General features: G+C 44.1%; 1 protein-coding gene across 2 annotated transcripts in view; it reads right to left on the bottom strand.

The window, feature by feature from the left end:
* The window catches only part of KCNMA1 (potassium calcium-activated channel subfamily M alpha 1), a 1,936,781-nt gene that overhangs the window by 70,230 nt on the left and 1,839,292 nt on the right, over positions 1-27,259 (bottom strand). For both annotated transcript variants that reach the window (XM_029609517.1, XM_029609516.1), the window contains exons 25-27: positions 14,214-14,408; positions 9,546-9,664; positions 3,908-4,132 (exon numbers count right to left, since the gene is read on the bottom strand). In XM_029609517.1, coding sequence (XP_029465377.1) covers positions 3,908-4,132; positions 9,546-9,664; positions 14,214-14,408 — 539 coding nt within the window. The remainder of the gene's footprint in view (positions 1-3,907; positions 4,133-9,545; positions 9,665-14,213; positions 14,409-27,259) is intronic.

The following is a 27,259-nucleotide window of genomic DNA, read 5'->3' as shown; positions in this document are numbered from 1 at the left end:
GTATGTTGTTATGCTTCCACATTCTTATGATGTTACAATATTATCACACGTAATTTTCTGTCGCTTTTTTTTACCTTCATCAAACTGTATTATAGGATTCAATATTAGTGTTTGAGATGTGACTGACTGAGCAAGTAAGCAAGCAAAAAGGTTTAGATTTTATTAACTGATGGTGAGCATGAGTTTGTAGTCACTAGGGTATAGCAAAATGGCTTACAAATGGTGAATGCCTTGATTCTAGATAAAAAATAAAACAACCCAGCATCAGCCCTTTAAAAGCTATTTTTGCAAGTGAAGTTTTAGACATTGTTTAAAAATAGGAAAACATTGCCAAAAAAAGTGTTAAGATATTACGTGATAAAGCGCAAGACGAGTATTTATTGCATTTAGCTGTCTTATTTTGCTCATATATATAATATTAATGGGTGCTATGTGGGTAGTCTAGCAATCTGGCTAAAATGTATTCCAACCTAGAGCAGGAGTAAAAAAAAATAAATATATATATATATATATATTTGTGTTGGAAGGTTATCAGAAATGAATAGAAGGCACATATATATTTGGGTGGAATTTATGAGCATGTCTGAATGGAAGGTCTACACTGAGCATGTATGGTGTCTTGTCATTCTGCATACTCTAAATATTTGTTTCAGGTCATGCAAAATATCTTTTCTTAGGGCCAGATATTGTTTGACTATTTCCTTGGATGACTACTGCTATTCATCAAAAGCTGAATATTTTCTTCTATTTGACTTTTAGAGTGAAAAATGATTTTGGGTGAATCAAGCCCATAGATATTTCAGTAATTTAAGTAAACATGCTAATTTATTGTGTGACTATAAAACCAGAAATAAAAGTAAGAAATAAAAGTAAGACCTGATATAGACACATATCTGTATAAAAACAAAAACCAAAAAAACCTCTGTGCATAGAACTTTGACACTAAGACCTAAACATATCTTTGGATAAGCTGAGCAGTTACTCCCATGTGTTATTTATGGGTTTCAGTTTGCCTACGGTCATTTAGTAGTATCATAAATAACTTTTGGTCCATCTGCTTTGTTGCTGTTGTGCTTAAAGAGCTACTGATGCTTGAGGGAAAATCTTTGAAAATCATATCATACACAATTCAACAGAGAGTTGATATGTTTGTACTTATCGTTTTGTCATGAAAGTCAAAGTGCAATGAAGATATCTATCTATTCCATATTGGGGTTCATATGCATATAATGCAAACATAAAATACATATATACATATGATACAGACAGATTTTCATATAGGTATACACATAGTAACAAATATATGTATACAGTATTTAAATTTCAGTTTATTTTAGTTTTAAGAACTGATAAATTTGGGTTTGGTTTGCAAGGATTTTTTTTTTTTTTTTTTTAGAAATGCATGTGGTTCATTACATCATTTAAATTTATCTAGTTTCAATCTATGGTCTGGATTCATCATCCTGCAAAAATGACGGGCGGGGGGGCCGGGCCTGCAAAAGCCTGCAGCCTTCGCACCACGGTGGTGCGATTTCGGTGGCTGCGTGTGCCAGTTACAGGCTTTCGCACCGAATAGCGCCACTGTGAAAGGTGGTACCATTCGGCGTGCTACTGCCGACGATAACGTTTGTAATATTATCGCCAGCAGCAAAGCCACCGCCCACTCCACCCCTCCCCTCCCCGCTCCGACTTCTCCCCTCCAGCTTATTTGCATCCTATCGCACGTGAAAAGACCCTTTTCACGTGCGATAGGGGTTTATTGCGTGCGTTAGGGCCCTAACACACGCGATTAAAGGTTTAGAAAATAACCCCCTATGTTAGTTACAGCATCTCCTACTTTTGCATTAGCAAACCTGGCAATACAGTGAGAGCATGCCATGTCCGCAGAGTAAAATTAGAGCTTTCTACAATAGCCCAGTGGTTTGAGCAGCAGGCTGTAAACCAAGGAAACCAGGATTCAAATCCCACTGATACTCTTTATGACCCTGGGAAGTCATTCTTCATTGCCTCAGGTACAAATTTAAGGCCCTATTATTTCCTAAGCACTTTCCCCACAGACACAAGATGGGATAAAACCCTTTAGTTAATAGGACTCTTACACCTAGCGTCATCAAAATGTTATAAATATAGTAGAAATAGTGCCTGTGATAAAAAAGGGGCAGTGGTTAGGCTAATTTCCCTGCTCCCACATCACATAGGTGATTTACGCAATGTACTTGCACTATTTTTCACATTGCATGCTGATTAATCCACTGCAGGTGCATTACCGGCTGAAAATGTTTTTATTGCAAATGCCGGTTCAGGCAGGAGAGGAAGAGAGAGAGAGAGAAAGAGGGCAGGAAAGCAAGAGAGAGAGGGAGAATAATATGTAAGTTTACTATTTATATCACTGTAAGAGGGGGCACTTTTAAGTCAAGGTGAGGTTTGGGGGGTGGGTAGGTTTGGGGGGCAGTTTTACATATCCAGTCAGAGGTACTAACAGCAAAGTTGATATCAGTGAAGATTTTCTATAATTTGGAGTGATGAAAGGTAAAGAAGGAGTTGATTTGTACAATGTACTCTTTTGCTAGCTTGATGCACTCTCTACCTAGCTGTAATCAAGCTAGGTAGAGAGTACATTGTACAAGTCAACTCTTTTTACATTTCATCTCTCCAAATGACAAAATATCTTCACAGATATAAACTTTGCTGTCCATACCTCTGTAAAACTGCCCCCCAAAACCTAACCAACCCCAAACCTCACCCAAGTTAAAAGTGCCCCCTCTTACAGTAGTATAAATAGTAAACTTACATATTGGTCCCTCTCTCCCTCTCCCCTGCCCAAACCGGCATTTGTGATAAAAACTTTTTCGGCCAGTAATGCACAGCTAACGCGGGCACAATGCCCAGAAAAAAGGTTTAGTTATTTCTGTTGTTAAAACCGGCATTACTCTAACACACTTGACATTCGGAGCTGCTCATTACCATTAACTCTGCCCAAACTCCTCCCACTAGTGTTAAGGCCCTAACACGACGTGATAAATGATCCAGTTAGTTTGTGAACCCTCTGGGGATGGAAAATATCTACAGTACCCAAATGTAATTTGTTTTGTAGTGGCTGACTAGTCACAAAAGGCAGAATATAAATTTTTAGAAACTGTATTCTTATTTATTTATTTCATCTTTTGAATTTCAAAATATCCTTTACAACTTAACTTATGATATGGCAATTATAGAAACTGGAAAAATATGTAAATAAAATGGCAACTTATTCCAAATGAAAAAGAAAGTCAGGGTTTTTTTTGTTTTGTTTTGTTTTTTTTTTAACATATTTTTAACATATATTTAACATATATTAGTAAGGACATTTGTGGGTAACAAGATGGAGTTGCTTAGAATGAATATGATCCTGCCACTTATTGCTATTATAGCTTTCTACTTGTGATATCACAATCCATTCTTTAGCAACAGAATGAGATGTCAGATTGTGACTAACATTATGGATTGCTGACAGGTTTAAAATATTCTATGCAAAAAAAAGCTTTGGTTTCATAAATAAAGTCTTGGCAATTAATGATGAAAAACAAACAATTACAAAAATGGAAGCCAGATTGAATATAAATAGTCTGTAGTTCAAAGGTTTCCCTATCACATCTGTAGCACTTTAAGAATCTTGTGAAGGTTAAATAAAAATGACCAGATACACACACACACATTATATATATATATATATATATATATATATATATATATATATATATATATATATACACAAATTAGATATAAAATAAAGGAAACAGGAATGCCAAACGAAACACAAAAAGGGATAATGTATCTGTAGGGCACACCACGAGGAGGGAGTTGGGCAGTGGCTACAGTTGCACACACATTGGGGCATACATATCAAAGTCTTTCTTCTTGCACATACTTCTGTTTGTCTCGGGAATCTCTGGTCTTGGTACGATTCTGTCGGTTCGCTGATGCAGGGATCGAGTGAACAGATGAACTCTTTTTGCTGGAAGAGTGGGAGGAATGAGAGGAATGGGATAGACTAGCCCGAGACTGGCCAGCATTGTGGTCAAACTGCATTAAACAGAAGATTAGGTCCGTCGGCACAAGCTCAAACTCATAGGGTGGGTTTGTGATGACATAACTGGAAAAGAAAGAATGAACTGCTATCAAAACACAAATATATAATTTGGCCTCAATGAGAAACAGCTGCCTTGTAACTTCCGCTGTATAGCTAGTTAGAATGAGAGCATTAAAAAAAACTATTACTCATACTGCTACCATGCTGATTATAGAAAAAACAATCAAATTGAAATTATATTTTATTAACAAGACTTAATTTAAGACTTTAGCATATAATCTGACAAGGAAAGAGATATTTTGTTTAGTATGGATGTCATTGGTGATATACAAGGTACTGTCTCATTTTAGAATACAAATATTTTAGTTGTATCTCACTATGGCACACACCTGGGGAATATTTATAGTTCACAAAAAGTAATGGGGTGGATTATAAAAGGCCCGCGCGCACCGGCGCGCCTATTTTGCATTGGCCGCCGGCGCGCGTAAAGCCCCAGGATGCGCGTAAGTCCCGGGGCTTTCGAAAAGGGGAGGGAGGGGGCATGCCCCGGCATTTCGGGGGCGGGTCCGGGGGCGTGGTCGAGGCCTCCGGACCAGCCCCCGAGATCAGAGGACGGAGCGGGGCTGCCGGCGACACGCGCAAAGTTACGCCTGCTGAAAGCAGGCGTAACTTTGCCGACAAAGGTAAGGGGGGGGGTTTAGATAGGGCCGGGGGGGTGGGTTAGGTAGGGGAAGGGAGGGGAAGGTGGGGGGAGGGCAAAGAAAAGTTCCCTCCGAGGCCGCTCCGATTTCGGCTCACGCTGGGCTCGGCACGCGCAGGTTGCACAAATTTGCACCCCCTTGCGCGCACCGACCCCGGATTTTATAAGATACGTGCGGCTACGCGCGTATCTTATAAAATCCAGCGTACTTTTGTTCGCGCCTGGTGCGCGAACAAAAGTACGCGCTCGTGTATTTTTTTTAAATCTGCCCCAATATGAACAAAACTGAAAAATAAAATAATTTTGCTTTAGTAGAGACTGTAAATGGTAATTATTAAAAAACATACTGGTAACAATTCTCTCCTTGTCAGCTAGATTTCATAGTGAAATCTAATCTAAAATTGGAAATTAAGTATAATTTGTATGGTTGCTGTTGCTGCATGTTAAATAAATGTCCATAATCTATTTAAAAAGCACTTCCCACTTAAAAGTATACATTGGTGGGCAATATTACTGTATAGTCTGAAAGTATAAGGAGGCAAGAGTTCATTGTTTTTTTATTAGGATTTATTAACCACCTTTTCAAAAGCAAAATTTCACTCAGAGTAATTACAATGGTGTTAAGCACGGGGTTATAATCTCCTGGTACACCTAAATAGATTGACTGAACAGAAAGGGCCTGATTTTAAAAAGCATTTACTCGCGTAAATGGCTTTTGAAAATTGCTACAATAGTAGTTACATTTACATGCTTCCTTTTGAAAATTACCCCATTGGTTAATGGTTTGTGCAAATGTATATGAACACTGAAGCATATATTTGATATAGAGATCCATCTTGAAGGAGCTTGAGCTCTTTTGCCAAGAAGAATGGGCAAAAAACTGCACCATCCTGTTGTGCACAGTTGGTAGACAGTTATCCTAAATGACTCATGGCAGTTATAGCTGCAAAAAGTGCTTCCACTAAGTATTGAGTCAAGGGGTGTGAATACGTATGCAATCAAGACTTTATTTTTCTGTTCTGACTTTTGGAATATTTCTATAATTGTTCTTTCATAATGCAAGTATAAATTATGATGTGTAGATAAGTGGAAAAAAACCCTCCCACTTTAATGCAATTTGATTTGTGTTATGGAACCCTGCCCGCAGGTCCCCCCGCGAGCAGGCACTTACCGTTGTTGCCCGACATGGCTGGTGCTGCTGGAGTCGGGCCTCCTGTGCAGTTGGAGCCGTGGACTTGCTTTTCCCTGTGGTCCAGAGGCCGCCCATCAAGCCTTCTTTTAACCGTGGCCGGAGCCGCAGACTTTGCCACCGTCCATCGCGGCACGGAGCCGCCGCCATCATCTTCTTCCCCCGGGCTCGATTGGCGGCTGGAGCTGCCCCCGGGGCCTCCTGCAGCGGCTGGAGCCACTGCTGTCTTCGGGGCCAGCCTCCAGGCCCAGCCCTGCTTCCTATGCGAGGACGTCGGTGCAGGCCGCTGTCCGCGGTCCTGCACAGCTGCTGCTTCTTTCCCTTAGGTGCCAGCACATGCCTCTCTACAAGATTTAAAGGACCAGCCACAGGAAGTGTGGCTGACCCCACCTAGGAGTGGATTTCCTGCCTAGCCCTATAAAAGGGCTGTCTTCACAGTACGTCTTCGCCTTGCATTGGAGTTACTTCTCTCTGGAGGCTCCTGCCTGCCAGAGCTCTGTCAGGTCTTCTTCGTGGAGCTCCTCTTTGTTTTGTCTCGCCATGTCAAGTTATGTCTTCATGCTATGTCTTCATGCCTGAGGTCCTCATCCAGGTGTCCTGGAGTGGTGTCCTTCCCTCTTTGGTGTTCACATCTGCGCTCCTGAGCCTTCTGGTCCTGTCGGTCCTGCTCCCTCGGATGACGTCTTTCCCGGGTTGGAGAGGCCTGGTGGACTGGTGTCCTGAGCTCCTGAGAAGTCTCATCCTGCCAGCCATGTTGGTGCTTCGGATGACATCGGATTCGTCGTCGGAGACCCACCTCGACTGGATCCTTCCTGCGCTTGTCCCGCTCCCAGCATGGTCCGTGACCAGCCTCCTCAGGCTGTGTAGGGCGCACAGTGGGACAGGGTGGTTCACGACCAGTCCCGTGGGTGGACTGAGTAGGGCGCCCTGAGAGACAGTGCCAATGTCCTCCTGCCCTGCGTCTTGTCTTGTTTGGATTTCAAGTTCCTCATCATGTCTGCACTTCAGAGTCTTGTTCCTGATGTCATTGCATCGACCCTGGGGTCCGGGATGCCGTCGCATCGACCATTGGTCCGTGATGTCTTCGCATCAGCCCTGATGTTATGTCTTCCATAGTCCTGGTGTTATGTCTTCAAGAGCCCTGGTGTCACGTCTTCACCTTCATCATAGTATCACATCTTCATGTCAAGATCCGTCTGCCCTCATCCTCAGGCCAGGCCTGCTGCTCCATGCCATTCCAAGTGGCAGGTCCGAAAGGGCTCGGAATGGTCGGAGGACCATTCACATTCCAACATCATCCTGTTGTTGGCCTTGGGAGCTTGCAGGCCTAGCAGAGGGTAAGACCGTCTGCCATGGTGGATCACACCGTCAACCCTCGGTTCGGTCCTGGATCCATCTGGGGTCGGGCTGAGGCCCAAGGGCACACTAAAGACCTCCCTTTTCAACAATTTGTATTTTCTAGAGAGCAAAATATGAAGAATATGCAAAGGTCTGAAGACTTTTACAAAGCACTGTATATATATATATATAAATATAAATATATCACTCACCACTTCTGGAGAAGTTGTGTGAGTTTGTTAAAGATTTATTTATACAACCTGAATTTTTAAAAGTTTTGCAAATTGTCTGGCTTGACATACTGTGAAATGCCATTAGGCAGCACTATTTGAAGATGTACAGTGGTACCAGCATCAGGTCATTAGCTCCCTTTCTGCTTTTTTTAGATTTTGGGGAGAGGGAGAGGGGGAAGGGAGGATATGCATCATCAGTGAATTGGGGCTTCAGGGGAAGGAGAAGCACTGGAGGCACAGTACATTTTTTCAAGGGGAGTTTAAGGGAATAGTGCCTTCATTGGAACGATTAAGGGGCTGACTCCTTCAGTGGGGAGGGGTCCAGAGAGTGCCTTCTTTGTGGAAGTGGGAAGAAAGAGGGCCTGAAAAGCTCTTTAATATTTAACACCTATGCTCAGTTGGTGCTAAATATACCAAGGACTGGTGAATTATTGCGCTGGAGGGGGACACTTGGGCCGAGGTGGGGTTGACGCAACTCATAGGTAGGGACCTACGGGTCCCCACTGTCGGCAGGCGGAGTGGGCTGATGAACGGAGGCCAGCTGGCACTTCACCAATACCAGCCCTCATTCCTCGTGGGTTGAGCTTTTGATGCCGGGGCCGGCTGGACTTAGGTTGGCCTCAGTATGTTGTTGTTGATGAGGAGATCGAGGTCAGCCCAGAGACAGCAGTAGAGATATGATATAGTCTTGAACTGGACAAGATAGTGTCCCAGAGACTTGGGCACCAAAGCAATGAAGGCAGACAGGGGGCGCCCGAGCAAAAGCAGGCCGAAGCCTGAATAGACCAAGTCCAGGACATAGGCTGAAGAGGCATCGTGGAACAAGTTTGAGTCAGGGCTGGCAGCAATTTGGAAGCAGTGGCAAGCAAGGCTGAGGTCTGATCACAGAGATAGTCAAATGTAGTCAGGCGATGCAGAGGTCTGGATCTGGAGAGAGGCAGCGGAGTTGTCAGGCAATGCAGAGGTCTGGGTCTGGAGAGAGGCAACGGAGTAGTCAGGCAATGCAGAGGTCTGGGTCTGGAGAGAGGCAACAGAGTAGTCAGGCGATGCAGATGTCTGGGTCTGGAGAGAGGCAACAGAGTAGTCAGGTGATGCAGAGGTCTGGGTCTGGAGAGAGGCAACAGAGTAGTCAGGCAAAGCAGAGGTCCGGGCTTGGAGAGAGTCAATGGCGTGTTCAGGCAAAGCAGAGTCAAAGTCTGTGTAAGCAATCCGAGGAAAGGTGAAGAGCAGGAACGTGGGAACAAGGAGTCAGGAACCAGGATCAGCGAGGAACAGCAACATGGGAGTGAGATGAATCTCTCAGGAGGCAATGAGTACTCGACCAGCGAGGAGACCTGTTGCAAAGGCAAAGCTAGGGAGCGGAACCCGAGCTTAAGTACCGGTGCTCCGCTGACATCATCATCCAGGGCTGCAGCTTGGTTCCCGCCGCGGGCCCTACTTAAGCTTCAGTGATGCGTGTGCGTTCGCACATAGGGAGGGGCACGGCGCCGAGTAGCAGCATCTCTCTGCATGCCATGTGGAGAGGCCTGACGTGGAACAGTGGAAGTGGTGGCTGGACCAGGAACACCAGGGTCTGTAGCTGGGCTGGAGGCACCAGAGGTGGCCCGAGGACGGAGCTGGCGGCCTACCGCTGCCAAGGACGAGGAACCAGGTACTGGAGTTACTGCAGAGAGGTGAGAGGGCCGTGCCGAGGGTCTCCCGCAGACGGCACGCGTAACAGGACCTACTTGATTTAGTGGAGGTTAATGAATAGGATGATGACAGTTAAGTGCGCTCATTATTATCCTTTCTTAATATTTTGTAAGTGCTATTGTGCTAATTTTTCCATGCACCCATGCATATTCAACTTAATGTGGGTTTTCACCCACAATAAATTGTTAGTAATTAGGCTGCAATTTAGCATGCACGCTAAGTGATAGCCTTTAACAACTCTTCCTCTTTGACTTAACACATGGGATTGAACAGTTTTACATGGTTATGCAACCATGGGGACATGAAAAGAAAATGTAGACATACCGTTTAGTGCATTGGCTTGGTGTACTTAAATGTGCATCCCTCAATCGATATATTCCAAAGCATAGCATATTGTAGGTTTTCAGTGCTTTACAATACAGATCTCCATAGCATCCTCCATCCTAGGAAAGAATATTAGAAAGTAAACTAGCCCTCTTCCTGCAAGTTTTCTTCTTTAGTATCACAAAGGCACACAGAAAGAAATGATCCTGTGACTAAACATAATATGCATTGAAACAAACAAAATCCTAGGCCATTTCCTGTTCTAGTGAAAAAAAGTTTGTAAAAGAAGGATCACTTTACAATCACTGAGGAGCCAATGTAATATGCCCTGTGTTAAAACAGAGTGCTAAAATTCAGTGCACAGTCAAACTTTCCGCTGAACTTAACTAGGTAGGTGTTCAGCTGAAAATTATACAACAACTAGCTACCCCAACCCCCCATCCCACTCAACATAAAAACACAAGTGCCCACCCTCCTCAAACCACCTAAGGTCTCCCCTAGTTCAACTGGGGAGAGGACACAAGCTTACTTTCACCCACTTAGCACCCAGTGATGTCAGAGCAATGCCAGACACTAAGATGGGAGGAGGAAAACCGGAATTCTCCTCCTGGTTGAACTAGGGGAAACCTCAGAATGTTCAGAGGAAAAAGCTGGAGATAAGGGTGTGGAGGGAACATTTTTATGTCAGGAGAGAGGGAAGGTGGATCAGGATTGCCCTGAACCTTTTTTACAAAGTTGGATAGGAGTTAGAGGGATTGGGACAGCCTAGCACTTAATTATTTTCTGTGTAAGAAAGGAACAAGGGAAAGGTGTCCCAGCACTTTTGTTATTTTTAATGTCAGGAGAGAGGGAAGGTAACTAGGTGGTGGCTGGACAGAATTAAGTCTGCCATTGGAGCACCTAGAATTGTCTAGCCAAATTTAACCAGTTAGCACTGAATATCAGTTATCTGTGGCCAGAAAAAGCAGACACCATCTTCTCTGTTGCTGCACGCCTTATACTGATTATCATTCAGTCTAAGATCCTAATGTTGGCATTCACAATTTGGCTTAGAAATGGGCCACTCTTTTTGAAAGAACAGCTCCATTGGTATGTGCCCCAACCCCAGAGTATTACATTCTGCCCAGGGTGCTTTGCTAATTATGCCCACCTATAAGGCTGCTAAAAAATCTAGATCAGAGATAGGCAACTCCAGTGCTCAAGTGACGCAAGCCAGTTGAGTCTTCAAGATACCCATACTGAATATTTATGTCATGTCCAGCAAGATATGTTTTCATGATTGCCGGTATATAAAAACTCTAAATAAATAAAATAAATAAATAAATTCATTACCAAATTTTATTCAAACTGCATTTGCAATATCCCAAAAACCTGATCAGCTTGTGGCATGTGAGGATCAGAGTTGCCTACCCTTGGTTCTAAATTATGTGCCAGGATGTTTTCTGTCATAGCACCTTTGCTTTGGAAGAAACTTCCACTTGATATCAACTTAGAAATGAATTAATTGATGCTACAAAATAAGTAAGAACATGTTATTTCCACCTTAGGATTATTGCTGCTATGTCCCTGGGGTAATCATCTGAGGATGGTGTGCTATTTCGGCATATTAATTTGATGTTTTAATTTGTTTGTGTTTATTTGTATTGTTGGTTTTGAGATTTTTAATTTGTCATTGCCTTGTGCAATCATTTTGACCAGGGAGGCAGTTTAGATATGTTTTTAGATAAATAATCGATAAATAGCCTGTTAACTAGCTAAGAGGGTCATTTACTAAACTGTGTTATTGCCACAGTAAATGCCTTAATGCAGCAATAATATACAGAATTTTAAATACCACATGTAATTTCCTTCTCATAATGCAGGTATGCATGCAAAGCAGCTCATTACTAGGTAATTTCATGTAAATAAAATAATACTGTTTGAAAAATAACAAGCCATATTATTTTAAGGAAAGTTAGTTACAACTCTGGAGTTGTAGCTAACTTTTCATGGGAGAATTGAGATGCTCACGCACATCCCTATGCTCCCAGGGCCATCAGTTTAACTGCCCGAGAAGCTGAAAGTGTACTAATTCCCCCGGGGGTCTCTCAAGAATGCCTGACTCAACCCCTACTCACCACCCCTTGAAGCTGCCAATGTTTAAACAAAATCTAAGTTTTAAAAGTATAATGTTAGGCCCTGGCTGTGCTACTCCCACCCAAAAACCTTTCCTTTGTTAATCCCACCCTCCCAGACACAGCCTATGCACCCCCTTGACCCTCTTACTTCCCTGGTGGTCCAGTCTGGCACTGGAGCACCCCCCAATGGCTCTGGGCTCGGTACGGATGTTTGTAAAATGGCACCAGCTGGACGATGTACTATCTTTGCCCCTAGGGGTCTAGGGGAGAATACTTCAGGCCTCTCAGGCCCTTTAACTGATGGTAGGCTCACAGCCCAGGGCCACCATAGCGGGTTTTTTCAGCGGGAGAGAGGGGTCTACTATCCAGTGGGTTTTTCCTAGTGATATTTTACTGCCAAGGAAAATACTGAGGGATTTTCTGGGATGGGTATTGCAGTTTAGAAAATCCCATGGTATTTTCGCCTTGCAAGGAAAATACTGCAGCAAAATAAATAGACCTCTACATTTGAAAACTCCTGCCCAGGGAATACCTCTTACTGGTCCATTTTTCGCCTGGCTAAATTTGTGCAGTATGTGAATTTGACTGAACAAATGTAACTGGTTAGAGAGGTCATTTTGTTTTATCTATCAGTTTCCTCCTGCTCCTTTGGACCTCTAGGTCAATTGGAATCTGAGATGGATATCCTTCATTCGCACCTATCAAGGGATTTCCCCCCTGTTTTATATCCCCCCCCCCCCCCAATGTACCTAAGAGGACTCAACAGTCATGGACCTGAACCCAACCACTGGTTATCACCCTTAAATGAAGACCACATTCAAGGGCAGATTTAGATAGCAAATCCCCCACTTTAATGTGTAAATCTTTTCATAACTGACTGCAAGGCTAAAATAACCTTTCCCTGAAGGCATACAGCAAATGCTGAATAGGGGACCAAACTATAATCTCCATGCGCTGAATATTGTTATCTGGAAAGGGTATTCAAACATGAATACCCATTACTTCATATTCTGATACATTATTCCTAAGTGCAGTAATAATGGAAGAAATGAGGAAAATGTTTCCATCTAAAATTTTTCAATTCAATCTGTATAAAACATGAACAGGACATATTTACATGCCTTGTGGTACATTGGCATATTGTGGAAGGTTGCCTACAAATGTAATCTCTTATTGGTCAAAACTAACAGAATTCCTTTCATTCATCTTGTGCACTCTCTGTCTGAAATTTACACTAGCTAATACTTTAATATGGTAAGAGAAATGCCCCCTAAGACAAACTGACTTCTGTTATACTGCTTTCCTGGTTGTTGGTCATTGCAATAGATTTAAGGGATCTTTTCATTTTTCAGAAATTTGAATGTAAGAATGATGAGGCCAGTATTCAGTAAGCCATTTAGTGGACAAGTTATATGGCTACAGTTAGCTGGCTAACTTGTCCCATATATTCAGTGGGATAAGTGTCCCACTGAATATACGGGACGCTGGGAGCAGTTTAGTGCAGACCCCACTCCCCATGGGGATTTTTAAGAATTGGAAAGTGGGGGGAGGTGCGGGGTAGGGAGGGGGAATGAGGAGAGATGATACTTTATATTGCCAGGGTGGAATGGGGGGGTCTGGCCTGTAGTTCTTTACTCCAGTGGTTTGTTGGGAAAGGGGTGGAGGGATGGGACAGCTGCTGCTGTCTCACCATATTTTTGGTTTTATGAGCTGTTTATGAGGTGGTGGTGGTGGAGGGGGGGGGAATACAAGGCCCAATAGGGCATCTTTAATCTTAAGTGGGAGAAGAAAGGAAATTGGCCATACGTCACTTGAAATCTTCTTTTTTCATTTTTAGCAAAAGCAATACTTACTCGGGTATATTTTCAAGATATCTAGATAAGTAGCAAGTTATCCAGCCACACAAGGCCAGATAACTTTAGACCTGCTTCTCAGCAGGTGTAAAGTCACCCAGGTAACTTACCCCTAGATTCATCATTCTGCTGTATTTATAGCAGAATGATGAAGTGCGAAAAAAAAAAAAAAGGGGCAGGGCAGCACCGCCGCACACTATTTTCCCCACAGCGCCACTGGAAAAGATGTAGTTATTTCCCACAGTGCTGCTGGCGATAATGTGAAAAACATTATCACCTGCAGCTGCTGCCGGGAGATAACTCCACCCAGACCCCACCCACACTCCTCCCCTTCACCTAATTAGAATAATACTGCCATGATGCGGCTTGTATCGCGTGCAGAAGGGCCTTATCGAGTGTGATAAGGTCGTATTGTACACAACACCGGCACATCGCAGAATAAAAAATTACCCTGTTAGCCGGAAAAATTGTAATATTTGGCTAAGTTAGGCATATTAGTTAACCCCTCTAGGAAAGCCCTTGTAACGCCCCTTTTTTATCTGGCTACATTATAGCCAGATAACTATGTATCCGGCTATAATTTAGCCAGATAAGTTTTTGAATATGCCCATTTTACTGTTTATATGGATAACTTTTGAGTTATCCGTCTACATGATTTTTGAATATGGACCTCGATATTTTCATAATTCTGATCTTACCCCTAGGTCTGCAAAAGGCCCATCATACAGAGCTAACTGAGCGACTCGACACCTGTCTCTGTTTGCAAGTGTCTGGGGTGTGCTATAGCCTCCTCTTAGTGCATTCTCCTCAGCAATCAGTGCTTCTAGCTCCGGCGTGGCTCCTCCGGTAACTAATGTCCGTATCAGTGTGAGGATATTGTCATTGAAGTATGTCTGCAGAGATAAAAGAAAACTCTTTAAGCAAACATCATTAAAGTCACTACTGGAGACATCCAAATTACAACTTTTCTGGCTATCTGCTATTTCAACCTCAGACCTGTCTCTTCAAATAATTTTCTACCAAAAGCAAAAAGACAGCAGCTTCCAATTACTCTATTTTCTTCTATTCCATTAGGTACCTAGGTCTATTCTTTTTTTAACACAAATTCAGGCTGATTTTTATTAAAGAACAAAAATTTGAATGATTTATGTTTCCTATAATTGGTATTAGTACTGATGCAATGACTGCTTCCTTTCGAGTTGCCTTCATGTCTAATAAGGGGCTTTAGGACATGTAATTGTAAAATTCAGACCGCATTTAAAGCTTACATGGGATAGATTGCCTTTTATACTTGTCACCAATTCGTTTTGGAGCTGCCTTTGTGCTGAAAAATGTCATTACTTATTACTGTGGCTGGACTCTAACAGTCCAGCCAATGTATTGTACTAAACATCTTATTACAAGTCTTGACAGGGTTTAGACAGAAGCACGTATCAATTAAATATTCTAATTTCATTCCAGATAAATGTATGATAAGCACAAGATCCTAGCGGCTCTTTGAAAAACTCTAGGGTATCAGAGAAACCTGGTTTATTGGGGAAGATTTTCACCACATGGATATTCTGCCAGCAGTGCTCGCACGGCAGGTCTGTCGGACAAACAATGGGTGCCTTAAATATCAATTTAATGACAAACGAATGACTTTCAAGTCCATTTAAAAGTATATTGACTAAGTTTAAAAGACACTTAGTTAAATACCTGCAATGTACTGAATAACCTCTGTTGTAAAGAACACTGGCATGAGTCCTTCCAACCCTAATACCTTATGCCTTTAAAAGCCTTCTACAAAGGAGAAGGCTGAAGGAGACAGATGTAGAAATGTCAAGGGACCCCACAGCTTGTCTTTTCATTTTACTAGCACCTAATCTCAATGTTGTCAGACTGTAGAAAGAGGAAGGGGATTACAAGATGGAAATTAAAATGCTAATTCTTATTAAGAGAAAAAAAATCACTTAGGGAAGAGTGATCACATGATCCTCTGATTTTCATTTCAAAAATAGTCTGAGAACAAAAACTTTTCCAACAGTGTACACTTCATATCCTTTCCAGCAAGAAGAAATGTTTGAAACAGATAGATCTTAACTATTGCTTGGGTGTAGGTTTTACAAATTACCTTCATTGAGCTAAGCTTCTGCTTTGAAGGGGCCAGACTTTTGGGGGAATAAAAGGAGATTTTGCTATCTTTGCTAATGTATCCACAGATAGCTGGTTAGCGATAAAAATGTTTCGGTTCTTTCATTCATTTCATAGGGCACCTCTATTTGGTTCATTAGTATCAAATGAAAAAACATTGTTTTTCTTTCTTCATTTTCTTTCTTCATTTGTATACAATTTAAGATGGTAACTATGAAACAGCCACATGGGTGCACATGTACACGCTTTGATGGCTCATGCCAAAGGATGCGGCAAAATTATACGCGCATATATGCGCACATAGGGGTACATTTTCAAAGAGTTACGCACGGAATATACGCACGTAACCCTTTAAAAACCCTCCTGCATGCGCCAAGCCTATTTTGCACAGACTCGGCGGCGCGCGCAAGCCCCGGGATGCACGTATGTCCCGGGGCTTTGAAAAAGGGGCAGGAAGGAACGGGGTCATGGGCAGAGCGCGAGTCCAGGGGCGGGGCCGAGGCCTCCAGCACAGCGGCTGTGCCAGGGGATGGCACGCCGGCAGCTGGCCAGCGTGCGCAAGTTAAGCCTGCCAGAGGCAGGCATAACTATAGAAAACAAGGTGGGGGGTTTTAGATAGGACTGGGGGGTGGGTTAGATGGGGGAAGGGAGGGGAAGGTGGGGAGGAGCGGAAGGAAAGTTCCCTCAGAGGCCGCTCCGATTTCGGGAACGGGGAAAGCCGATTTCGGGAACGGGGAAAGCCATCAGGGCTCCCCTAGGGCTTGGCGCACACAAGGTGCACAAGTGTGCACCCCATTGCGCGCGCCGACCGCGGATTTTATAACATGCGCACGGCAGTGCATGCATGTTATAAAATTGGGTGTACATTTGTGCACGCCGGGTAGCATGCACAAATGTACCCCGCTTGAGCCGATTCGAAAATCTGCCCCATAGTATAAAACAGGCTGTACGTGCATACATGTGTGCACAATTTTATGTGGATGTGCGCATGTATTTGTATTTATTAAAACTTATTAATCACTTAACACAAAATAGGCCTAAGTGATTTACAGTAAAACAGTCATAAAATTAAAAATCGATGACAAAGCATACACATTAAAAAGACATAAAAATAAGGACCAACCAACAACAGCACAGAATAAACATGGGCCTAGTACAATAGAGGGTTCTTCAGAAGGAGTCTGTGATTTTTTAGAATTGTCATATAGACAAACGTCACCTTATCAGACCACTATCAGCACGAGCTAGCCATAGGCCTGGCTGCAGAAGGAAGAACTTCAATTGGAGTCTGAATATTTTTAGATTATCTTGAACACGGAGATCATATGGCAGTGAGTTCCATAAAGAAGGGGCTGCTACTGAAAATGAGGTTTCTCTGGTTGTAGTCAAATGGGCAAGATGAACAGAAGGAATGTCTAATAGTCCACGTTGGGATGATCTTAAATCCTGGGTTGGCTTATAAATTCTTAAGAGAGCATTGGACCAAGATGGAGAGTCAGAATTCAGCAATTTAAAGGTGGTCATAGCAATTTTATACCAAATGCTCTTTCTGCTGACTCTCCTTCGCCAGTGGCTTAGCACATTCGGTGCCCTGACCCACCTGGGTCCCTGAGCCCGAGACACCCGACGCCATTTCCGGGGTCCCGAGGACGCCTCTCGCTGGTCCTCCCCTACGCGGCCGATGATCCTGCTCTCCCGACGACGTCAGAGGCTGTGACCAGGAAATATCTGAGAAGCAACGGTCTATTCCCTCCTCTCCCCATAGAAGTAATGCCCACTGATCACTTGACTAACGTAACACGAACAGCACTTTAATTGGTAAAGTAGGATACAGGCGTCGCGTACATTAGGAGCACAACAAAGGGGCCTGCCCTTGTTGTGCCCCTTAGCGTTCCCTGCATATATATTGACTCTTTCCTTGCCACCTCTGTCAATATTATCTCTAACCCCCCTTAACATTTTTACTCCCAGCCCTCCTATCTACCATTTTGCTGAAGTAATTTGCCCCTTACAATTCACTACACATTGGCTGCAATATGCTTGGTAACCCTATTCCCATACTCAAATACCATTATCAACGCTTCACATACACACTCAACAAACTTCAACAACTAAACAGGCAACTCATCCCAATCATGCTCACACCTTTCTCACAATTTCTGGGCCTCACAACCCTAGCCATTATAGGGGCAGATTTTAAATACTTGCGCGAGCGCGTACTTTTGTTCGCACAGCAGGCGCGAACAAAAGTACGCTGGATTTTATAAGATACGCATGTAGCCGCGCGTATCTTACAAAATCCGGGGTCGGCGCGCGCAAGGGGGTGCACATTTGTGCAATCTGCGCACGCCGAGCCCAGCGCGCGCTGCCTGTTCCCTCCGAGGCCGCTCCGATTTCGGAGCGGCCTCGGAGGGAACTTTCCTTCGCCCTCCCCCCACCTTCCCCTCCCTTCCCCTACCTAACCCACCCCCCTGGCCCTATCTAGACCCCCCCCTTACCTTTGTCAGCAAAGTTACGCCTGCTGAAAGCAGGCGTAACTTTGCGCGCGTCGGCCGGCTGCCCCGCTCCGTGGTCCGGTCCCAGGGGCTGTTCTGGAGGCCGCGGCCACGCCCCCGGAATGCCCCCGGGCCGAAACCACGCCCACGTTGCCGCCCCCGAAATGCTGCACCCCGCCCCCTAAACGCCGTGTCATCCCGCCACGCCCCCCGTCACGCCCCCGCCATGCCCCCGAAGGAAGCCCTGGGACTTACGCGCATCCCGGGGCTCTGCGCACGCCGGCGGCCTATGCAAAATAGGCGCGCCGGCGCAGGGGTTTTAAAATCCGCCTCATACTGTTCAATGCGCAATCCATTACTAAAAAAAACCACCATACTACATGATATGCTACTCGACGATAAACCAGATATATGCGCTATAACTGAAACTTGGCTGAAAGAAACTGATGCAGTCCTACTCAATCAATTGCCCAACCACGTATATGACATCTACTCGATTCCAAGACCAAAAAAAAAAAGGGAGGTGGGCTGCTGCTCGCTGCAAAAAAGGAATTGAAACTAATCCCATATCCTGTACAAATTGCCCCAAAATTTGAAATCGGGCTTTTTAAATCCCCTCACCTGCAAATCTGTCTAGCTTATATACCCCCAGGCATACTTGACAAAAATCCCTCTCCCATCATTGAATTTATCGCACAAAACATTGAGATTGACACACCAGCTATTATTCTGGGTGATTACAACATGCATGTTGACGCACTACCACTCTCACCTGCCTGTGAAACCTTTTTATCAGCCCTAAAGGCTATGGGATACACGCAAATCCTATCTAACCCTACTCATCAAGAAGGTCATACTCTAGATTTGATTTTCATTAATGATACCATCTCTGCAAACAACCCCGCCTGCACCCCCGTGCCCTGGTCAGATCACCACCTTATTCACACCACCCTCATCCTGCAGCTAACCACATCACCCAAACTCCCGGAATGTAAGACCATACAAGTTCGCAAACCATGCTCTAAAGATGACCTTACTGATGCTCTAAATAAGGAACTGCACAACCTTGACCTATCAGACACTAACACTGCAATCGCATCATGGAATTCACTTACCAATAATATTGCCAACGAAATATGCCCATTATGCACAAAGAAAATCAACCACCACAATACAACAAAAAAACCTTGGTATAAGCCTGAACTAAAAATGATGAAATGCACCCTCAGAAAATTAGAGAGAAACTGGCGTAATGACCCCTCACTCGTACGACTCAATACATACAGAACATCCTTACGCAAATACCGTGAGCAAACCCACAATACAAAAAAGGACTACCATGCAAAAAGAATACATGATTTGCAATTTAACTCAAATGCTCTCTTTGCATATGTAGCTGAAATGACTAAAATCAACACAACACCCACCTCTGACAAGGATGCCGGAAATAGAAGTGATGAATTAGCCAAATTCATGAGAAAATAGCTAAAATCATGACACGTTTCCCAAGCAACAATCTCCCAACCAAAACTATTCCTCAAATCCCACATTTATTTATTTATTTAACACTTTTCTATACCGACCTTCATGGTAGAGACCATATCAGATCGGTTTACATCGAATTGGGGAACTGAACCAAGAACAGTAACCAAAAACAATAGGTTGAGCATGAAAAAACAAAGTTACATTTAACAGGGAAATTAAACTTGGAAGCATAGGCTGCTGGAAGGAAGGAAAGGCTTGAGATAACGGAGGAATTATTAGTATAAAGAAAGCAGAGTCAGGGGGCTCTTATTCTGGACATGGGTAATATGGAGATCCATTGCTCCTGAAGGAAGTTCTGTCGACTATTGTGTGTCATGGGTATCTGAGAAGGCTTGGCGGAAAAGCCAGGTCTTAAGTTTTTTCTTAAATGTTAGTAGGCAGGGTTCCATTCTGAGGTCAGCTGGGATGTTGTTCCAGATAGTTGGGCCTGCTGTTGAGAAGGATCGGTCTTTAGTTGAGGTGAGACGTGTGGCTTTTGTAGGTGGGGTCTGTAGGGTTCCTTTATATACTTCTCTAGTCGGTCTGTTGGTGAGGTGGAGATTGAGGGGGAATTCGAGGTCCAGATGCAAGTGATTGTAGATGGCTTTGTGGATTAAAGTGAGTGATTTGTGCCACCTTCAATTCCACATGCCACCTTCAATTCCTTTGAACCCACCGGCTCCTTAGAAATTGAAAACACCATAAAAATAATGCCACACACCCCAGTGCCACACCCCCCAGTGACACCATACTAACGAAACATCTACTGTCTATCCCAGAAATTATAGCACCTCCCATTGCTGACATTATCAATTGCTCCCTTGCTTTTGGTGAAGTCCCCACCGTGCTTAAACAAGCCATCATCAAACCCATACTGAAAAAGCCCAAAGCCGATGCCAACAACCTGACCAACTACCGACCCATTTCCAACCTACCTTTCTTGGTGAAAATTCTAGAAAAAATTGTAAACACACAGCTCACGGATCATTTAGAAAAACATGAATTTCTCTCACCCTCACAATTTGGTTTTCGTAAGCATTTCAGCACCGAAACCCTACTTATCTCCCTCACTAACTCCATCCTCACTGGGCTAGACAAAGGGCAATCTTATCTTCTAGCCATGCTCGACATATCGGCAGCATTTGACAATGCTGGCTTAGGGAAATAGGCTTCGTTGATACCCCACTACATTGGTTTGAATCCTATCTGCAAGGAAGGCAATACAAAGTCAACTTTGGAAACAAAGAATCACAATTATATAATATAAATCACGGAGTACCGCAAGGATCTGCCCTTTCTTCTACCCTTTTTAATATATACATCCACCCCCACTGTCACCTCCTGTCAGAACTTGGCCTCATGTACTTCATTTACGCTGATGATGTACAAATCGTCATCCCCATGAATGACTCCCTTAACAATGCCCTCAAAGCATGGGACACAGCCCTTGCAAATATTAGCACACTCCTTACAAGCATTAACCTTGCCATCAACCCTGATAAAACTGAAATCATGATCATCTCCCCTCAGAAAGGCAATAACACTGATTCTTCTGCACACACGCTATTCCCTTCAGTCGCCATTACACAAAACGTAAAAAACCTCGGAGTCACAATAAACAATCATCTTAACTTTAAAAAACACATTAATAATACTATAAAAGATGGTTACTTTACTTTTACTATATAAAAATTAAAAATAAATAAATAAATAAATATATCAATGTGATTTCCACACCGTACTGCAATCCCTTATATTTGCAAAAGTTGACTACTGTAATGCCCTCCTTCTAGGCCTACCTAAAAACCACCATCCTGCCATTACAAATGCTGCAAAATGCAGCAGCACACATACTCACCAACACACGAAGGTCAGAACATATTACACCCATTCTCAAAGATTTGCACTGGCTGCCCATTGTGCAAAGGATTATGTACAAAACACTATCTTTAATACATAAGACCCTACACACTGAAAATATGATCTGGTTCAATAATGCCCTACACTTCCGCAAGCACTCCAGACCCCCCAGAATGCAACATGCTAAGCAACTTTACTCCACGCAACTAGAAAGCGTGCCATTGCCATAGCTGGGCCTTTATGCTGGAACAACATGCCACCTGATCTCCGTCAGGAATCATGCCCAAAGAAATTCAAACAAAAACTCAAAACATGGCTTTTCTTACAAGCTTTTACATAAGGTAGTCGCAATCATAGGTCAGTAATACTTTCCCTATTAGCCTTATAACTCCACTTTTGTTTAACTCTTATATCTGCACTCTTACACACAAATATGTCCCTTTCCTCTTACTTTTCGACTCTTCCCTTCAAGTGTGTGACACCCCATGTCTTCGCTCTTCTAATATGTTACTCTCTAGAGATTTTCCCCATCTACAGAGATGTTATTTTTGCAAGTTATTATTCATATTCATTTAATTTTACCATGCGCTTTACTATGTATTTAACACTTTATCAAGATCTGTTATATGTGTCATACTCTGCCGCCTGCTCTAACGTGCAATATATAATGACCCTAGAGATATTATGCCATTAGTATAGTTTCATTAAATAGAGATCCATGAGATTTGTTCCTCAAGTTACAATAACCATGTATCACATTGTCTTTTTCTGTTAATTTAAATTAAAATTATATTATGTTTTAATTATTTAGCTTTCTCTTATTAAGTTAATTTCTACTATGTTAAACTTTTCATTTATATGGCTTTGTTATTATTTTCTTAAGTTGGAATGTTATTTGTAAAACACTGCTGCTAATCGCTGTTTATTTAGTGCTGTTATGAAATTTTGTTGAATGTGAACCGATGTGATGTTACTAAACGAATGTCGGTATATAAAAGCTACAAATAAATAAATAAATGCGTTCATGAATGGGTAACTATTTCAGGCTATTCAGAATTGGTTAATATGATCGTAGTGTTTCGCATTCGATACAAGTCTAGCAGCTGAATTTAATAACAATTGTAATGGCTTAAGAGAAGTCTTTGGTAAGCCTAATAGTAGACTGTTACAGTAGTCTACATGTGCGTGCAAATGCCGCTTCTACCACCTAAGTGGGGGAATTTTAGTGGATATGCTGCCAACACAGTTACCAGTTTCCCCAGTTCATTTCCAGTTAGCCCAGGTAAAGGATTGTACTTCCTAACCCCCTCTATTTAATTAGCCTCCTTTTTACCCTGTTGGCCCCTACCCTAAAACCCTGCTGACTGACATATTTTTTTGGTTTTAGGACTTACACATCATCCATAGCAGAAGTAAAGTTAAGAGGTAGGGGGCCACATCGCGCACATTTCATGTTAAAGTCCCGCCCCTTTCTTCTACTTCTTATTTATGTGCATACTGGGAGATAAATATTATTTAGGTGCCTTTTAAAACTCACATGGTGCGCGCAGCCCACATATAGTCAGATATAAGCTTGTTTTGGCATGCAGTAGGCTTTAATCAGGAAAGCGCTACAGCCTATTTTGAGTTCCAAAATTGGAGTTTTCTCATCAATTCTAATAAAAATCATCAGGTTAAAGGTATGCCAACACATTAAGACTATGTCAACATGGCATAAAAAATGGCATGAACACCTAAGGCATCGTAAAAGGGCAAAGGGAAAGAAGCAGTGACAGCAATTATCCAAGATACCGTCAGAAAAGCAAAGCAACAAAAATGGGAAGATCAACCATAGTAGGGGTGTGAATCGTGTGATCGATCGTCTTAAACGATCGATTTTGGCTGGGGGGGGGGAGGGAAATCTGATCGTTGTGTTTTGTTTTTTTTTTAATTCGTTAAAAATCATAAATCGGGGGAGGGAGGGAAAACCGGCACACCAAAACAACCCTAAAAACCACCCCTAACCTTTAAAACAAATCCCCACCCTCCAAACCCCCCCAAAATGTTTTAAATTACCTGGGGGTCCAGTGGGGGGGTCCCAGCGCGATCTCCAGCTCTCTGGCCACGGCTGCGTTGAGAAATGGCGCCGGTGGCCCTTTACCCTTATCATGTGACAGGGCAAAGGTAGCGCCGGCGCCATTTTGGTTCCTGGCTCCCGACGTCACGCGTGCAGGAGATCGCTCCCGGACCCCCGCTGGACTTTTGGCAAGTCTTGTGGGGGTCAGGAGGCCCCCCAAGCTGGCCAAAAGTCCATGGGGATCCAGCGGGGGTCCGGGAGCGATCTCCTGCACGCGTGACGTCGGGAGCCAGGAACCAAAATGGCGCCGGCGCTACCTTTGCCCTGTCACATGATAAGGGCAAAGGGCCACCGGCGCCATTTCTCAATGCAGCCGTGGCCAGAGAGCTGGAGATCGCGCCTTCTAGCCATGGGCGCCACTCCTGGAGTGCTAGTTTGATGGCTAGGAGTTCAGTCTCCAACTGTGTAATTTTGTTCCATAGGTGAAAATTTGTGGGAATAGAAAGAGCATGGTACCAATGTACCTTTGGAGGAGTACTGACTCAACACCACTCCGGCTCTGATGGCAGATGCGTCGACCTCAATGAGAAATGGGTGGTTTAGGTCGGGGTGTCGAAAAACAGGGACAAGAACAAAAGCTTCTTTAATGCATGGAATACAGCTTGAGCCTTGGACTCCAAACCCGGAAATTGGTTCCTTTCTTGGTCATCGCAGTGAGTGGAGCAGCTAAAGTGGAATAGTGGACGATAAAGCTCCTATTGTAATTGTGAATCCAAGGAATCTTTGTAAGGCACGGAGGCCTACTGGCTGGGGCCAGTCACGAATCCCTTGAAGCTTTTCAGGATCCATTGTAAATCCTTGATTGGAAATGATATATCCCAGGAAGGGTAGACGATTTTGCTCAAAGATGCATTTCTCTAGTTTCACGTAAAGGTGATTCTCTCTTAGGCGTTGAAGAACAGTTCTGACATGGGAGCGATGGGACTTCAGGTCTTTTGAGAATATCAAGATGTTATTTAGGTACACCACTACGAATGAATAAAGTAGATCTCTGAGGATTTCATTCATCAGGCGTTGGAACATTGCAGGGGCATTGCAAAGGCCGAAAGGCATCACTATGTACTCGTAGTGGTTTTGAATGCAGTCTTCCATATGTCCTCAGGCTGGATGCGCACAAGGTTGTATGCTCCTCGTAGATCGAGTTATGTGAAGATCTGGGCCCCTTGCAGGCGGTCAAACAATTCGCTGATATGGGGTAATGGGTAGCGATCCTTGCGGGTGATGGCATTCAGCCTCCGGTAGTTGATACAAGAGTGTAGTCCTCCATTCTTCTTCTTGACAAAGAAGAAGCCCGCTCCTGCCGGAGAGTCAGAGAGTCAGATGAACCTTTCTCGAGATTCTCTTTGATGTACTCGGACATCGCCTGGGTCTCCGGAAGCGCAAGTGGATAGGTTCTACCTTTGGGAGGTGTAGTGCCAGGTAGTAGTTCGATAGGACAATTATACTTTTGGAGTGGAGGTAGTGTGTCTGCCTTTTTTTTCAAAAAGATGTCCTCGAAGTCGGAGTACTGAGCCGGTAGGCCGGTGAGGGTTGTAGTCTTCAGGACGGTCACTGCTGGGGATACTTGCTTTAAGCAGTGTTTCTGGCATTGCGAGACCCACTGAACCAGCTGGAGGGATTGCCAGTCAAATTGGGGTTCATATGTTTGGAGCCAAGGAAGGCCCAGTATGACTTTGGTGTGTGGAGTGTTTCAAGATGTACAAGGATATTTCTTCCTCATGGAGGGTTCCCACGGTGAGGAGGAAGGCCACCGTTTGATGCGTGATGCTTCCGGGGAGATGTTCCCCTTGGATAGATGCGATGCAGAGAGGCACCTCTAGGAGTTGTACGGGGATTTTCAAAATGTTGATGATGTCAATGATGAAGCTGCCACCTGCTCCAGTGTTGATGAGAGCAGTGGTGGTGAAGAAACGGGATTCCATGGAAAGGGAAACTGTAAGTAACAGTTGGGGGCCGGTGACAGTAGCGCCCAAGCTCAGAACCTCTGCCGGGCTTAGGCCTTGAAGTTTTACGGATGGACCAGACTGCCTCAGCTGTCCAGAAGCACCGCAATAAAGACAGAGGCCCTGCTTCTTGCGCCGAAGACGCTCTTTGGGAGAAAACCGCCCACGGTTGACTTGCATAGGTTCCTCGGTAGAAGGAGGTGGTGCTGGTAGAGCCTTCAACTGAGGGCTTGGGGCACATGCTGGGCGTTGAGCAGGAGGCCGGGATGCTTTCATTTCTTGGTGCCATTGCCAGAGGCGATGGTCAATTTTCCCAGCGAGGGAAATTAAGTCATCTAGAGACATAGGAATCTCAGGGACAGCGAGCTCGTCTTTGAGAGTGGGAGATAGACCTTCCAGATAGAGTGCCCAGAGGCAATCCTCTTGCCATTCCAGTTAAGAACATAAGAACATAAGAAAATGCCATACTGGGTCAGACCAAGGGTCCATCAAGCCCAGCATCCTGTTTCCAACAGTGGCCAATCCAGGCCATAAGAACCTGGCAAGTACCCAAAAACTAAGTCTATTCCATGTTACCATTGCTAATGGCAGTGGCTATTCTCTAAGTGAACTTAATAGCAGGTAATGGACTTCTCCTCCAAGAACTTATCCAATCCTTTTTTAAACACCGCTATACTAACTGCACTAACCACATCCTCTGGCAACAAATTCCAGAGTTTAATTGTGCGTTGAGTAAAAAAGAACTTTCTCCGATTAGTTTTAAACGTGGCCAGTGTCCGGAACTCCACCGTAAACTCAGAGAGGGATCTTGAGCCTTGACGGAGGTGGAGAAGGTGATGACCTGCAACCGCCTGATGCCCAGGATCTTCAAAGGTCCACTTGAAGGTGGTGATGAACTGAGCAGTTGTGTGAGGATGGGGTCAGAATGCTCCCAAAGTGGAGAAGCCATGCCAGGGCCTTCCCCTTTAAGCATGAGACGATAAACATATTTTCTGTTAATTTCTTCAGGAACAAGGATGGCTGAAGGGCAAATTGAATGAAGCACTGGTTAAGGAAGCCTCGACAGAGGTTTGGATCCCCATTGAAATGAGGAGGAGCTGGCAGTGCCAGTGATGCTCTCGGTAGCAGGGTAGAAGTCAGGCCTGTGGAATTAGCCCTTACTGCATCCTGCATTTGAGAGCGGAGTTCTACTGAAGATGCTAGAGTCTCTATGGCTCATCGTTGCTCTTGGATAATTGCGGCCAGACCCGGGATGGTCCGTATGGTGGGAGACTCTGCCAAGTCCATGGCCTTGGCAACCTGTTGCGCCAAGAGGTGGACCCTTGGCCTAGTGCATGATTGGTAAGCTACCTGGTCGGACCCAGAGAATGCCTGCCACCAGGAGGCAGAGCACAAGAGGAGACAGAGGCTAACTGGAGCACAACTAGCAACCCAGGGTTCCCTCAGGTTGAGCCCTTGGTTACCCGGGCCACCTGGTCTTAGGTGGGCCTCGCAAGATCTCCTTGAGAAAAAGTTCAGAGGTGTGCCCACCACAATCAAGGGTGCACGATCGATGTTCAGGCTAGAGGTCCGGGGTGCCAGAGAAGGCCAGAAAAGAGAGTCTGAATATATGGCAAGGATCAAGGCCAGAGTCAAGGTAGCATAGTCAGCCAAAGCAGGGGTCAATACCAGTG

This window comes from Rhinatrema bivittatum, chromosome 7 (genome assembly GCF_901001135.1).
Source record: "Rhinatrema bivittatum chromosome 7, aRhiBiv1.1, whole genome shotgun sequence".
NCBI classification, from domain to species: domain Eukaryota; kingdom Metazoa; phylum Chordata; class Amphibia; order Gymnophiona; family Rhinatrematidae; genus Rhinatrema; species Rhinatrema bivittatum.
Note: the sequence above shows the minus strand (reverse complement) of the source record. Positions and strands in the feature narration are given on the sequence as shown.